The following is a 15,486-nucleotide window of genomic DNA, read 5'->3' as shown; positions in this document are numbered from 1 at the left end:
TGAAAACGTGCATTGCATGTATGCAATGCAGTTTATGCAAATTACAGTATTGTCAGTCAATGACCGGATGTGAGCGGCCACTTTGATACATTTAGGATGTTTAAACCAGCCTTGTCTAGGTCAATATATTCCATATGCTATTTGTTTGAAGAAAACATAGATTTTGTGTTATAGGTGACAAAGCAAATAGCGTAATATGTAACAGTAAATTTTATTTATAATGAATTAAGATAATCCCCGGGATCCTACTGAGAATAAACGGCATAGAAAACGGATGGATGGATGGAATTAACAATTTTCAGACGCTGTTTTAAACACCTCTCTCGACTTAGCGTTCTTATCGACACGGTGACAGTGCGTTCAATAACATTCGTAAATTACCGACCTCCAACCGGAAAAAGTGCATTTAAGGCCGCTCGGAGTTCCTACTCGCCAACTCGAGCCACGGGTGTATTCCGAGTTTACCTAGAAATTAACAAATTGAAATTATTACTATTATTATTTATCGCCGCGACACCACATCGTCAAATTATTTTGTAAAAATGAAAAATACTTTGTGTTACATTGTTATATTATTTACAAACTCAGGGAATAAGTTGGATGCAGGAAGGCTTTGTGGAAAAAAAGCCAAAGCATTTTTCTTTACTTATTTTGCACCATTGACTTTGCTCAAGCAACAGCATGTAATTAATGGAAATAACTATTATTTTGTGATGCTATTACATTAAGGTTATATTGTTGTTAATATGTTGTTAAATTGTTCACAAATAAGTATTTTTGTGTGCTTTATTCTGATTGTAATCATTCAACAAGAAAAAAAATTACACATTTTTTAAATAAATCACAAAAACTTAAGTAAAAACTATCATGCTCAGCAATACTGGTCCTGTATTTACTTTTTAAAAACTTTCATTTGCAGCATCGCTCAGTCCTAAACTCCGGGCAAGTACTTTTTGATAATATCAGTCTCAGGTCCAGTTCATCCCCACTGATGAATTCATTGACTACAACACCCAAGAGGTTCCTCCTGTATAATACATCTACCTTACTACCATAATAACCACAATATAAATTAATTTTCCAACAAAAGCAAAACAAACTCGGCTGTTGAGGTCATATGGGGGAACAAAATGGCAGGAAAGTCACACTACAATCTTCAAATGAGTATTTCATCACATTTATTGAAGTGAACAAAAGATGAATGCAGATTGGTAAAACGTTATCTTCAATCACTAAAACTGAAAGTTAAAAAAACAATAAATCAGCATGTCGGTGCCCCTGAGATGTCTTGCTGTGGCGTTTTAAGATGAAATAAAAATATAATAATAAATAACTGTATGGGTAAAGTTCTTTCCAATAAGATGATTAAAACAGCTCCTCAAAAGGGTCCCAACATTATCTCAGGTTAAAATGAACCTGTGTGATGAGGCAGGTGACATTTGTGGAAATGTGGCGACGCTGAAGGAACAAACTGCTTGATTGCGGAAATCAATAGGCTAGGTGGTCGCTAGCTCACCTACAAAAAGCTTATACAGGACTGTGACATCATTTTCGAGTGTTGCATCTCCTGTTCCACGTGAACATGAGGCTCTAGCGTTAATCGCAGCTACGCTGACCTTCGTACGTCAATCACACACATTTTTGTTTCCAAGCATCTCCTATAGCGGCTCTGGCCGTAAACACACACTCATGCAGGCTCAGGCAGATCCGAGTCTTCCTGGCGTTTGGCGGCTCCGTGGGCCCGTGCAGACGCACAAGGCGCTCGCTTACAGTTTGGCTGCCATGAAATTGATGTGAGGCCTGACCAGGGGGAAGAGAGGCAGGCTCCTCTTGAACTCAGTCATGTCCTGGACCAGCGATGGCTGTAAAACACAACAATTCAGAGGTTCACACGTTGTTAGCACACACTGACGGAGGTCTGTACTATCAAGGCTGAAGCATCAAGCATAATTGCCATTGTAAGCTAGTAAGAGTGTTTGTCTCCTCAAGTCTCTGCTTTTCTTTTGATCAAGGCTGCAAAATAAGCCAAAATGAAGTCAAAGGAAGTTTCAAGTTCACCTGGGGCAGGGAGGGTGCAGGGGCCAAATTGACATCATTCTGGGCCGGGAATTCTCCCACGACAGGACCTAGGGGAGACACACAGGTGAGCCAAGGCTGACCTGTGAGGCGTCGTGACGATGGTCATGTGACTGCGGATACTTACAGGTGTCCATCTCCCTGGACAGCACGTGCACAGACACCTTGTGTCTTTTGGGGGCGGTCAGGGTAAGACGCTCCTGGCGGGGACATGAACGAATATGGTGAAAGTTGGCCCAAAACTTTGGCAAACAGAGTGATGTCTAGTGACTAGTTACGTACATGCAATGTAACATGTAACACACAATGACGCAACAAAGTAACGTAACATGTAAGAAAGTCACATCATTTAACAAAGTAACAGTAATAATGTAAAAAAGAACGAAACGTGACAATGTAACATGTATCATGAAACAAAGTAACAATATAACAAGTAACAATGTAACAAAGTAAGAATGTAACATGTAACATGAAACATAACATGTAATAAAGTAACAATGTAAAAAATAAGAACGTAACATGTAACATAATATAACATGTAATAAAGTAACAATGTCACAACGTAACATGTAACAACGTAACATGAAACAAAGTAAGAAAGTAACAATGTAACATGAAACAAAGTCAAAACACAACATGTAACAATGTAACATGAAACAAAGTAACATGTAACAAGTAAAACAACATGAAACAAAGTAACATGTAACAAGTAAAACACAACATGAAACAAAGTAACATGTAACAGAGTAACAGCATAACAATGTGACGTAACAAAGTATCATGGAAGAAAGTAAGGTAACAATTTAACAACAAAGTAACATGTAACAACGTAACATGTAACAATTTAGCATGCAAACAAGTCAGAACAACACTTTAACATGTAACAAGGTAACAAAGGAATGCATATCAATGTAACAAAGTAACATGTAACAATGAAACACGTAAGAAAGTAATACAACAATTTAACAAAGTAACATGTAACAACGCAACGTAACACGGAGCAAAAGTAGCAATGTGACATGAAACAAAGCAAGACTGTAACAAAGTAAGAATGTAACAACTTCACATGTAACAAACTATGTAACAAAGTAACACGCACAAATGTAACATGTAGCAGTAATGTAACAAAGCAACATACAAAGTAACGCGTAACATGTTCCAATTGAACAATGTAACATGTAACAAAGTCACATTCAGCAACATGTAACAGCGCAAGAACAACGTTAGAACAACGTAAGAACGTGCCAATGTAACACACAGCAATGCCGCATGTAACAAAGTAAGAACACCAACTTAACAACGCAACACGTAACAATGTAAGGTAATGTGAAGCTGCTGTACTTACTCTGTAGAATTGCATAATGTCGTCCTTTGTCAACGTTTTGAGGTGGGCCACCTCCACATTATCTGCAACACAGCGCAAAAATATGACAACGTCCTCGACTGACGTGACCTCCATGTACATGCATACTATGTTTGGGTAAAGTATTGGGACGTGTGGCCATTACACCTACGACAAATGAAAATAGAAGGAAATTTGAACTCGGTCTCCCCTCTGTAGCCGTAACAGCTTCCGCTCTTTTGGGAAGACTTCCTACAACATTTTGGAATGCAACTGTGGGGTGCGAGGCACTAAAAGCCTCTCCCTTCTGGTGCATCTCAAAGTTCAGGGTTCTGCGCAAGTTCTTCTGCACCAAACTCATCCAAGCATGCCTTTATGGACATCGCTTTGTGCACTTGGACACAAGCCATGCTGGAACACTTCCCCAATACTGTCCATGACTTAGGAGGTGTGTCCTCAGTCTTGCGGCTACATAGTCTGCACTCGTGTGCGCATTTTGAACTTTTAACCAAAGGTTAAAAGCGATGACGGATAAAAGAGCAGCGGTACCTTACACGCGCCGCATCTTAATCTTCGTATCGTGGCTCGTGCTGTGCTCTCTTTGTGGCCGTGCTCCCTCCACTCATCGCTGTCCATTAATAGCAGCTGATATCAGTAAGTAATCACCGCCACTCCCTTTGGCCGCCGTCCAGTGTGCCACCACTCGGGGCTTTAGGCAGATTAGCGGTGGATCGGGAGCCACTACAAGCCGTGCTGGCACAGGGGAGGGCTGGCGTAAAAAAAAAAACAACCCAAAAACCTGTCCCATACTGGGATGTTGCAATCACACTTCGCATGCAACACAAGCTACAAACAATGCGAAAGATCAGTTGCTCTAAAATCTATTGAGCTCTATTTAGGATTGCATCTCACCTCGGTCAAAATGATACTGCTGAGAAATGATCTCTCCCCAGTACTTGGCGCACTCGGCGGATAGCTTCTTGGGTTTGTCCAGGCGGCGGATAGCCAAGGCTTGGATGTGCTTCTGGAAAGCTTCGTCACTCATCTCCTCCACAGATCTCTCCATGGTACACAGGAACGCCTCGATGCGGCTCTCCAGGTAGTGAGGCGCCTTTTCTGACTGGATGATGAAGCGCAGGCCTTGGACCCCGTTAGCCCGCCTCGGTCCGCTGAACACGATGTAGCCTTGGGGGTACAGCAGAGAATATAATAAATAGCAATCCTACATAAGAATAAATACAAATAAACGTCAGTTCAAGACTCTTCTTCCTTGTATTTTGCAAACATCAACTGCTTGTATTGTTTCCTAAAATCGCTCGGCTCAATCTCGGTGCATTGTTTTGAGTTCCCGACTCAATCTGTTCCATAATTTGATTCGACATGCTGAAATGCTGTGGGTTTGTAGCGATGTTCTCGCGTATACGTGTTTTAAGTTTCGTTTTTCCCTGAGATCATATTTCTCCTCTCTTGTAGAAAAGCATTATATGTTTGGGTAATAGGTTATTGTTAGCTTTATGCAGAATTTTACCTGTTCGAAAATGTTCTCAATCGGCGAATTTTAACATTTGTGATTTTAGAAATAGAGGAATTGTATGTTCTGGATGATTCTACCTGATCTTTTATGCAGGACATTTAGCAAGTGAAGGTTGCTGTTAGAGTTATTACCCCATATCTCCACACAGCAAGTTAGATGTGGTAATACCAGAGAGCAGTAAAGAGTGTGGAGTGATTTTTGGCCAAGGACAAATTTTGCTTTATTCAATATTGAAGTATGTCTCATCACCTTATGTTGTATATTTTTAATGTGAGATTTCCAGCTCATTTTTCCCATCTATTATGATTCAATATATTTTCGTTCACGCTTTCAATGTCCACACCGTCAATTTGTATTTGCGCATGCATGTCCTTCCTGCTATTACCAAATAGCATTAATTCAGTTTTACGTAGGGTCAAGGATAATTATTATCATCAAATCATCTTTTTAATATGGCCGTTTCATCTGTGACTTTTTAAAAATTATCTCTTTGTGTGCTTTCCCCAGAACAAAAAGCAGTAGTATCATCTGCAAATAATAGCAACTTTAAGTCTGTCATCACTTTACAGGTATCATTAATACACAAGTTGAACAGTTTTGGTCCCATTATTGACCCCTGGGGTACTCCACACGTAATATTTAAAGTTGCAGATTTATGTATTATATATATAGTATTTATCGAATATTATTATATATTATGTCATTGTTTTCAGAAAGTACACACGGAAACGACAAGAAAACATTGCCATGTTTAAAGCAAAAAAACACCCAGAAATGATCGAATACTTGACTGTTTCGATCTGAAAACATCTCACCTAGCTGCTCTTTTGTCCTCAGAGTGTTGAAGCAAGGCTCCGAGATGATCTGACAGAAGAGCTCCAGCAGCATGTTCTCATGAGCCGTCTGCATGTCGGTCTGGTAGTAGATCTCGATGCCACAATTGTTGTGCACCTCGTTCCTCTGCTGATACACGTACCAGCCCCCTGCCAGAGAGGCATGACAAGGTTTGATTCATTTCACTGGACTGATTGTTTTGTTCAGGTGATGTGTCCCATCATTTTTGTTTAAAATGAATTATATATATATATATATTTTTTTTAAAAAGAGGCCTGGGCTTATACTACCTTGCAGAGCTTTTTCCAGCAGAAATGTTTATTTCAAGTGCACATAGGAGAACCCTGCTATGTGGCAAGCGTGATACGATAAGAGGGTTCAGATGGAGGACAGTCATGGCAAGTTGTTCTTGCTTTTCAGCACAGTGGACCCTTAAAGCTTTTTATTTCAGTTGCTGTTTTCTTTAGAATGAAGTGTGGCGACATGCAAGGTGAACTGCCTGCTTTGAGATCAACTTCAGTTTGTGAGATCGACAGTGATCAAGGTTTTGGCCAAGGAATTGCATTTTGCTCATGCACTTAGAGGCTTGCACTCTCCTTACCATCTCACTTCACATTAAAATCTACTAAAATAACCTTAGGAGAAAGCAATATTTTTGAGGCCACAGGTGACGGAAGAGTTCCAGTGACTCACACTAACACAGAACATAAAGTACAGCCTAAAACACTACATCCAATAACTACATTAAACAGTTATATTAAATAGAAGCCAAAGCACTAGCAACAATAACGAGACCACTACAGTGCTTCGTCAGTCGCTTTCAGAGGATCGGTGACCTGGAAGGCATATGTACTTGATTTCCGACAGTCTGTGAACGTGACATGGGTCTTTCCTGACCGTGTGTGGCTGCGTGCAGAGAGGACAGTTGAGTTTGCTGATATGGTTTGATTTTTGCAATAAAGAGCGTTTATCGACCACCTGCTCCTCATCCTTACAGCAGCCAGGTTGACGTTACAATAACATCTTTATCCTTAATGATGGTCGCAATAGTCAAGTGATTGACTATTGACTACATTTTGCTCACCTTGGTAGAATCAAGTGAAATAAAGGAAGCACTACATCTGTGCGTAGCACAGCAGTAAAACATTTGTGTCAAAATGTCAAATGTAAATTTCTGCTTTTCAAAATTTGAAGCTGATGAAACGCTAATGCACACACACAAAAACATGTACCGGTACTGTGGTTTAAAAAAGTGTTTGCCCGCTTCCTGAGTTATTTTTGTGCATGATTGTCACACACAAATGCTTCAGATCATCAAACAAATTTAAATATTACTCAATGACAATACAACTGAACACAAAACGCAGTTTTTTTTTTAAATGAAACGTTTTATTATTAAGGAAGAAAAAAAATCCAAACTACATGGCCCTGTGTGAAAAGGTGATTGCCCCCTAAACCTAATAACTGGTTGGGCCACCATGAGTCTCTTACAGCGCTGTGGAGGAATTTTGGCCCACTCATCTTTGCAGAATTGTTGTAATTCAGCCACATTGGAGGGTTTTCCAGCATGATCCGCCTTTTTAAGGTCATGCCACAGCATCTCAATAGGATTCAGGTCAGGACTTTGACTAGGACACTCCAAAGTCTTCATTTTGTTTTTCTTCAGCCATTCAGAGGTGGACTTGCTGGTGTGTTTTGGATCATTGTCCTGCTGCAGAACCCAAGTTGGTTTCAGCTTGAGGTCACAAACAGATGGCCAGACATTCTCCTTCAGGATGCTTTGGTAGATTCATGGTTCCATTTATCACGGCAAGTCATGTTATTTTTCTGAAATGCAGTGGTACTTTTGCCACATGTAATGGGACGCACATCTTCCAAAACGTTCTACTTTTGTCTTGTCAGACCACAGAGTATTTTCCCAAAGGTCTTGGGGATCATCAAGATGTTTTCTGGCCAAAATGTTTTTAAATTTTGGCCATCATCCGCAATCCTTATGTGAAACATGAACTTTTCCGTCTGTCCTGTTGCGGTGGCTTGAGGCGTTGTGGGTGACGCTGATACAAGCAAGGAGTGATGTTACTCCACCAGATATAGTTTTTCGTGTTAGATGCTACAATAACAATATCGCTGTAGCTTGGTTAATATACAGGTCAGTTATGTAAATGGAACACTGTTGGTGTTTTTTTTTTTTTTTTAAATAGGTACCTCCAATGAACACTGTCCTTAACTGAGGCAAGTGAAGTCTGCAGTTCTTTGGATGTTGTTGTGGGGTCTTTTGTGACCTTTTGGATGAGTCGTCTCTGCGCTCCTGCAGTGATTTTGGTTGGCCGGCCACTCCTGGGAAAGTTCACTACTGTTTTCCTCATTTGTGGACAGTGTGTGTACTGTGGTTCACTTGCGTCCCAAAGCTTTAGAAATGATGACTTTATAACCTTTTCCAGACAGATTGATACCAACTAATCTCAGTTATGTGATAACGGAGGGGGCAATCACTTTTTCACATGGGGCCATGTTGGTTTGGATTTTTTTTTCTTCCTTAATAATAAAAAGTTTAATTTAAAAACTGCATTTTGTGTTCAGTTGTGTTGTCACTGACTAATATTTACATTTGTTTGATGAGCTGAAACATTTAAGTGTGACAAAAAAAAAAAATCAAGAGGGGGCAAACGGTATGGTCCATGCCTCTGTATTTGGGCTACAGTTTCAGTCTGGTTTTGGTAAGAAAAAAGATTTTTCTCCCAAAATTCTGTCTATTATTATTATTATTATTAAATTATTTTAAAAATGTAGCATGAAAATGAAATTGCAATCTACTGGCAAGTAATTCTCCCAAAAATAAAATTCTCAAATACAAAATAAAAATATGAATATAGCATACAGAAAAATTGAAGGCGGTAGGGGCCACTTCGATGTGTACATTAAAGATGCAAAAAAGCAACCCAAAGTAGGTCAGTATATTGTACTATAAGCTATATAAGCTTTGTGCTACAGGTGACAAAGCAAATTAGTGTCATATCTAATACATCTCATTCGAAGAACAGCCCCTAGGCTGCACTTTGGACACCCCTGGTTGACTGTTTCTTTTTAGGAGGTGCAAGTGCAACAGTTAAGAGTTTGAACAGGGTGATGATTAATTTATTTTTAGTAAAGCTCCTTACCTGAAGTGCATCATTAATAGTTGCAGCGTGCAGACCGTTCTTATCTCTACTGAACGACAGCAGCATGCCGCTTTCATCTCATGCACTCATCTTTGTTCGTTTACGGAGGTGAAGCGCCCAAAAACAGGTGCATCACACCTCAACGTCAGGGCCAGCAGGCCGGGAGGGGCCCAACGGGCACCGTTGCTAAGGAGGTTCGAGTCACCTTCGTGCATCACCGACACAGACGGACAGGCAGGGCCATGCGGCTGTTGTCGCCTATACTCTCCGATGTATACTGTGTGGCCAAATGCCTCGTCTTTCCCTCCGCTTTTAGGCAGAGTGTACAGTGTGGGAAATGGGACATTACGTCATGGGACAGGGACACACACACACACACACACACACACACACACACACACACACACACACACAGCCGGTTCATAAGGTGGATTGTGCAGGACCCAAACAAACAGTACACGGTTCTACGGCACAGTATGTACACACATACATGCATGTATGTCTGCCTGGAGCCAAGCCTGGAAACATCCCCCCCATTTCACGGCAGGACGCAGGATGTCTCCTGGTGTTCCTACACAATCCTAGTTCACTCAACATGCTTGTATGAATGTGTGTCTTTCTGCCAACGTGTGTGTACTGTATGTGTGTAATTGTTTTGGCTCAATGACGTCAATTTCCACTGAGTGACTCTAAGAGTTTCCTCATGCGGAAATGAGAACGGTTGGATTTAATTGAAGCCTTTTCCAGTGAAAGGCGATGTCAAGATGACGTGAGCATGTAGGAAGGGTGAGAGCCCTTCTGGGTGGTTGTTATGGAAACTGGTATGTCTGGGTGTTGATTAAAAGTTCTTCACTGTAGTGTGAGGGAGTGTGAGGCCTACCGTCCGGAACCTGCACCTCTCTGTAGCGGATCAGCTGGCTCGGGAGGAGAGGCTTGGTGTGTGCGTGCTCGATGAGCGTGTCCTCCACCATTTGCATCATGTCAAGAGCAGACTAAAATATGATGGACAGGAGCGGGAAGGAAGAATATGTTATAGTTAGGGCTGTCCAAACGTTTTCCACCAAGGGCCATATACTGAAAAATCAAAGGCTGATATTTTGTAAACAAACACGTAGCTACACTAAGAAATGATATATAAAAAAAAAAAAAACTGCATCGCAGCTTTGTGATATAGGTGAAAAAGCATATTATTAGTCCTAATTTTGGTCTTTTAGCTACTGTTTTTTTTTCTTTTTGCATTTTCCAACCATTTCAACTTTCTTATTGTAAATTTTCTCATAATTATGACTTTATTCCCATAATATTATGACTTTTTCCCCCAACCAAATTTTCCAAAAATCTCAACTTTATTCTTTATTGTGTTTCTTATATGACGACTTTAAATAATAATATTTTTCTCTTTAATATTTCAACTCGATGCTACTAAAATGACATTTTTCCCAATAATATTACAAGTTTATTCTCATAAAATCATGACTTTTCCTTTTTACTTACCCTAACTTCCAGTATATAAGCCGCTACCTTGTTCTCATGCTTAGCCCTGTTTTGTATAGTGATGCGGCTAATTTCTGGCTTAAAAACTACATTTCCCATGATGCTTAGAGTGCAGCTTCAGGAAGTAGTGACGTGGACGGGTGAAGTGGAAGAAGCTAATATCTCGTTTTGAAGTCTTATGCAGCGATCTCTGACACATCTTAAGTAAGTTTGATCAACTGTAGAATTACTACAGCTTCTGTTTGCATTACTCGGACCACCAACCATCCACTATCATCAAAGGCTGGACAACTGCGTGATGAAGAGATTTAGCTCAAGCTAAGTGGCTAATGTCTCTAGCCAAAAGTGACAGAGAGCGACATCGAAAGAGAGAGAGACTGACAAAGTGTGTGATGAAAGAATTATGAGGCTGTTCAATTGTGATGCTGAATAGCAGAAGGAGGAGAAGGAAGGCGATGAATTATTTTCTGGTAGGCTACTGTTAACTAGCCACTAGTTTGGGACTGTTTAACTTGCCGTGTTACACGCACTGTTCTCTTTATTTCATTTAAAGTTAAAGAACTCTTTCTGTCTAACATGTGGTGTTTTGCAAACCAACCTGCATCTGTGTACTAAATATCACATGTTACAACATGGACAAGTGCGGCTTCTAGACAGGTGCGGCCTATAGTCCAGAAATTACGGCACTTTACTCTTTTCTCTTAATATTTTGACTTTACTCTTGTAAAATTACAGCACTTTTTCACCCCATTTTTGCTGTTTTTTTTATTTTAAAAATATTTAAACTTTCTTCTTATAAATTTTCTTCTCATAATATTATGCCTTAATTCCCACTGACTTTATTCTCACGAAATTGCAGCTGTTTTTCCTTTTTAAACTTCGGCCTCGATAAATTGACATGTGCAAGCGCGTTTGTTGGCACTAGCAAGGCGTTAGCAACTGTACACACTGAGTGATGCAAGGGCGTGTCGGAAGGGTTAAACAAGCAAGCAAATGCAAATGGGTGATTCTCCTGAAAGGGGCCAGCAAATGTGAGTATTCACAGGCGTACCAGCGACAGTACCAGCAACTTCGAGGGTCATGACGCATCCATTACGGTGATTTGAAGCAATAGCCATGTGAAAAGATACTGAAAACATACTGAATAAACAAAAGGAAACAGTGTCAAATACTTTCTACATGCCTCTTGTGTATAAAACACGATCTGTGGTCAGTTTCAGCCTTTTTGCGACAATGAAATAAATACAAAACGGTAGAAATTATGCTTCGGCCGCCGTGATTTTCAAACTATAACACCTCAGTGTGCACCAAACGCATTTTGCTGAATCCAAAACATGTACTCCAAAAAAACATTAAACGTAAACAGTGTATTCCACACAATTGTTGATAAAATTGAATCAAGGAAGGATATATGCAAATGAGCTGATATCTGATTTCCGGGTTATGTCTCCGTTTTTTTTTTTTTTTTTTTTTATTCAGACAATAACGGAAGTGACACTGATTCAAAATTACAAATATTGTGATTGTGATTTTTAGTGCAAATTGCAAGTGCACATTTTGCTAAAAGAGAGAGTCCATTTTATTTTAATTTGGGTGTTTTTGTCTTTTTTCTTTGTTTATTTTTATTACATTGTTTGTTTAATTCATCTTATTTAAAAGTTTTGGAAATTCCAATTACATGGCATTAATTTGTGCACAGTTTATTATTAAATACAGTATTTGCCGGAATATAAGTCATACTTTTTTTCATGATTTGGCTGGACCTGCGACTTGTACTCCGGAGCGACTTATACAGTATGTGTATGTGTTTTTTCCACAATGACAGGCACGACAGCGTGCTCTAGGCTTGTGTGCCAGTGAGTGTATTTGTCATGTTGTTACACTTCAATGCCCCTATATGGCACTACTGTGTTAGGCATCTGTGGAGTATGTCTGTGGTATGGAGGAGCTGTCAGTTGTGCTGTCGCTATGCTAGAGACAAGATGTTGTTGACTGCTCTGAAATAAAGCCACCCAAACAAGAGATAAGTTTGTCTATTTTTAGTTGACATATGAAGATATCACAGCCATTATCTTCTACTCCTATACAGGCGATACGAGAACAATGACATGACCGACCCACCACCACTTCGTCACCGTCACATTGACGACAAGCAAACATAATATCTGAGTATTTCGACGGACATGACTCACCTCAGTCGACAGTCTCCTGATATTTTGTTGTCTTATACTACATAATGATTCGCGGAAGTAATTGTGTGGAAGACGACGGACCTACACACATCCGTTCTTTCTTCTTCTATGGTTTGGAATGTCACGCGGTTCCGTCTGCGTGCCTGTTCACAACGCCACACGTAGGTGTATTGTATTGTATGTACTTTATTTATCCCACAGCGGGGAAATTTACTTGTTACAGCAGCAAGCAAGCAAGATACGCAAGTAAAGAGAACAGAACAGTGTTCTGTAGTGTAGAAAGACGTGTAGTGTAGAAAGAAAGTGTGTAGAAAGACGGAACACAGATGCCCCCGCAGAGAAAATCATATTCTGCAGATTACAAGCTGCAAGTAGTGCAATGCAGCCGAAAACAGTAATTGAGCAGCAGAAACAAAGTTTGGAGTGAATGAGAAACTTGTGAGAAACTGGCGAAAAGCGGAGGATACTCTTAACTGCAATGAAGACAACAAAGCTAATTGTGAGCTAAAAGCTAGCTGGCCACAGCTAACCAAGAGTGAACAACGTGCTGCCAGGAGAGGCTTGCCAACAGTGCAGTTAGGTCTCCACACCAAGGTTGGTGCCAAGGCAAATTATAGATGACTTTGTTTAGGCTATAGTTATCTAAATATGTTACTTTAACAGACAACTCTTAAGCCTGTTGTAACTTGCCTTTTAAGATGACATGTCTGTTCTTGATCTCTGATTTTATCAAATAAATTTCCCCTCAAAAATGCAACTTATGTCCCCCCCCCCATTGTGCATTTTTGGCTGATGCGACTTATCCTCCGGAACAACTTCTAGTCTGGAAAATACGGTAAAAACTTCAAGAGAAAAAAAAAAAACAAATCCCAGGATATTGCAGCTTGAATGCGAACAGCAGACAAAAAAATACAATTTTGCTCAGCAGTAAAAACACATTGACTTGCAAACAAACCTCCTTGGTGATGTTGCCATGGAGAAGGGCTTCAATATGTAACCGTGACAACAGCTGTGGTATGAAGGCCTTGAGGCGTGGGAAAGTTACATCTGGAATACAGATAAGAGCTATTAATCAAAGAAATATCACAATGCAATGACCCACTTTGCTGTCAATGAATAATTGGTTCAAGACAACAAATCATTGTGTTTATAGATGAGACTATGTCATCGTTTCGTATTCCTGCCACGGTCGTCACAGGATTACACAAGCTAATTCCAATGTAGAATTTTAATTAAGCTACATCTGACCTGCATTTAAGAAGAGTTACGCCCCTATAGTGACTCACAGAATGAACATAAAGTACGTCAGTAACTATTAGCTTGGAGGTCAGCTCAAGCATCCAAATGAAAATCATTGCAAAAGAGTGAGCAGAGCAAAACAGCCATGACTGACTCCATGTCAGTAGATGACCACAATGCCTCTCACAGTGCATCCTCCAATTGTTAATGATCATCAATATTTACCCTTTCTACAGAACAACCCGGTTCCAACTATAAGATCAGCTCAAATGAGTATTACCGGTCTCGAATTGGGCATAAAAAAAAAGAAGTAAGACATCTCACCCTCCAGAGCCTCTCGGAGCTCATCTTTGGTCCAAGCGACCTCAGTCATGAGGAGACGGAGGTAGTACATGGCGTGCTGGTGCGGCTGCTCAGCTCTGAAGTTATTCAAAGACCTCATGTACTGCAGAGACGGAGGACAAAGTTCTGGTTTAATCGGCAGGCACGAGTTAAGACTTCCACAATAAACAGTTGCTTTTTGGTTTGCCGTGATTACCGCTTCCTTGATGATGTCAAAACGCTTCTCATCGATCTCAAAGGTGGCCATCTTCTCGATGATCTTCTTTAGTAGGATGTGCTGCTTGTCATTGTAACCTTTAACAGAGAGCTGCAACAGTGACAGAGGGCAAATGGTTTACAAGCATGATCAATGAGCCAGTGGTCATCATTTATCAATTTGATGGATTTCTCTTAAAATAGTTGACACACACAACCTAGCTGAAAAGACTATGTCAACTAAATGCTTTCCCTCTCATTAGCTGACTGTGATCGGGTGTCACGGTGCATACTCTCTTCTTAGTCACATATGCAGTATATTTCCACTGTAGTGCTACAGGGATAAAGACAAGTGTTGTGTGTCACAAATGGAAGAAATAAGGATGAATGAAAAATGGAGGAAGAAAAGGCAGCACTACTGAAAGCCACTAAATTGCAGTGTCATCTGCACCTTTCAAGGCCCTTCATGATTCAGCAATCACTCCTATTTATCTTAAGTCCCATGGGTGACATGTTAAAAGTCATCTCTACTAACATCGTTAACCTTGACAAATGGCCAACCGGCCACATTGATAGCGCTGACTCAATCTAATTACAAACAGCTCACACATGCACCATGGCGTCATGTCCAAGGAGAGGGAGGTTGCGATGATGGGATGTCGTTAAAAATCAATACGAGCAGTAGAAACAGATTAGTAGGTTATTTTCCCAACCAATGCAGTGTGTCGTGGAACAGAAAAACCTTAGCATGCAAATTAATGTCATTCTCTATCACTTTGTTGTTAACCATTACAAACCACTGAAATGTATCACAGCTTGATAATAAAATACAGTTCAAAATCACATTGATGCCCACTGCAGCCATAAATCAGCCAGCCTGACAAAAAAAAGTGCGTTAGAATGCACATTTTGAGAAGCTCAATTGGCATTTAAGTCTGAAAAAAATATTATTTTAATATCTTTTGAATTAAAGGTCGTTCAACGTATAGTAATCCCTCGTTTATTGGGTGAATTGGTTCCAGATCTCACTGTAATAAGTAGGGGTGCCTAAATGGAGAACTTGCAAGGTTAAAACGTGAC

General features: G+C 40.2%; 1 protein-coding gene across 2 annotated transcripts in view; it reads right to left on the bottom strand.

The window, feature by feature from the left end:
• Positions 1–1,161: 1,161 nt before the first annotated feature.
• ide (insulin-degrading enzyme) overlaps positions 1,162–15,486 on the bottom strand; it is a 28,975-nt gene continuing 14,650 nt past the window's right edge. For both annotated transcript variants that reach the window (XM_054798825.1, XM_054798826.1), the window contains exons 16-25: positions 14,408–14,518; positions 14,194–14,314; positions 13,586–13,677; positions 9,825–9,936; positions 5,768–5,935; positions 4,331–4,603; positions 3,422–3,483; positions 2,204–2,276; positions 2,059–2,126; positions 1,162–1,862 (exon numbers count right to left, since the gene is read on the bottom strand). In XM_054798825.1, the coding sequence (XP_054654800.1) occupies positions 1,767–1,862; positions 2,059–2,126; positions 2,204–2,276; positions 3,422–3,483; positions 4,331–4,603; positions 5,768–5,935; positions 9,825–9,936; positions 13,586–13,677; positions 14,194–14,314; positions 14,408–14,518 (1,176 nt within the window). In that variant the 3' untranslated portion in view covers positions 1,162–1,766. The remainder of the gene's footprint in view (positions 1,863–2,058; positions 2,127–2,203; positions 2,277–3,421; positions 3,484–4,330; positions 4,604–5,767; positions 5,936–9,824; positions 9,937–13,585; positions 13,678–14,193; positions 14,315–14,407; positions 14,519–15,486) is intronic.

Source organism: Dunckerocampus dactyliophorus, chromosome 14, assembly GCF_027744805.1.
Source record: "Dunckerocampus dactyliophorus isolate RoL2022-P2 chromosome 14, RoL_Ddac_1.1, whole genome shotgun sequence".
In the NCBI taxonomy this organism is placed as follows: Eukaryota; Metazoa; Chordata; class Actinopteri; order Syngnathiformes; family Syngnathidae; genus Dunckerocampus; species Dunckerocampus dactyliophorus.
The sequence above is the reverse complement of the archived record's forward strand: the minus strand, read 5'-3'. Positions and strand labels throughout refer to the sequence as shown.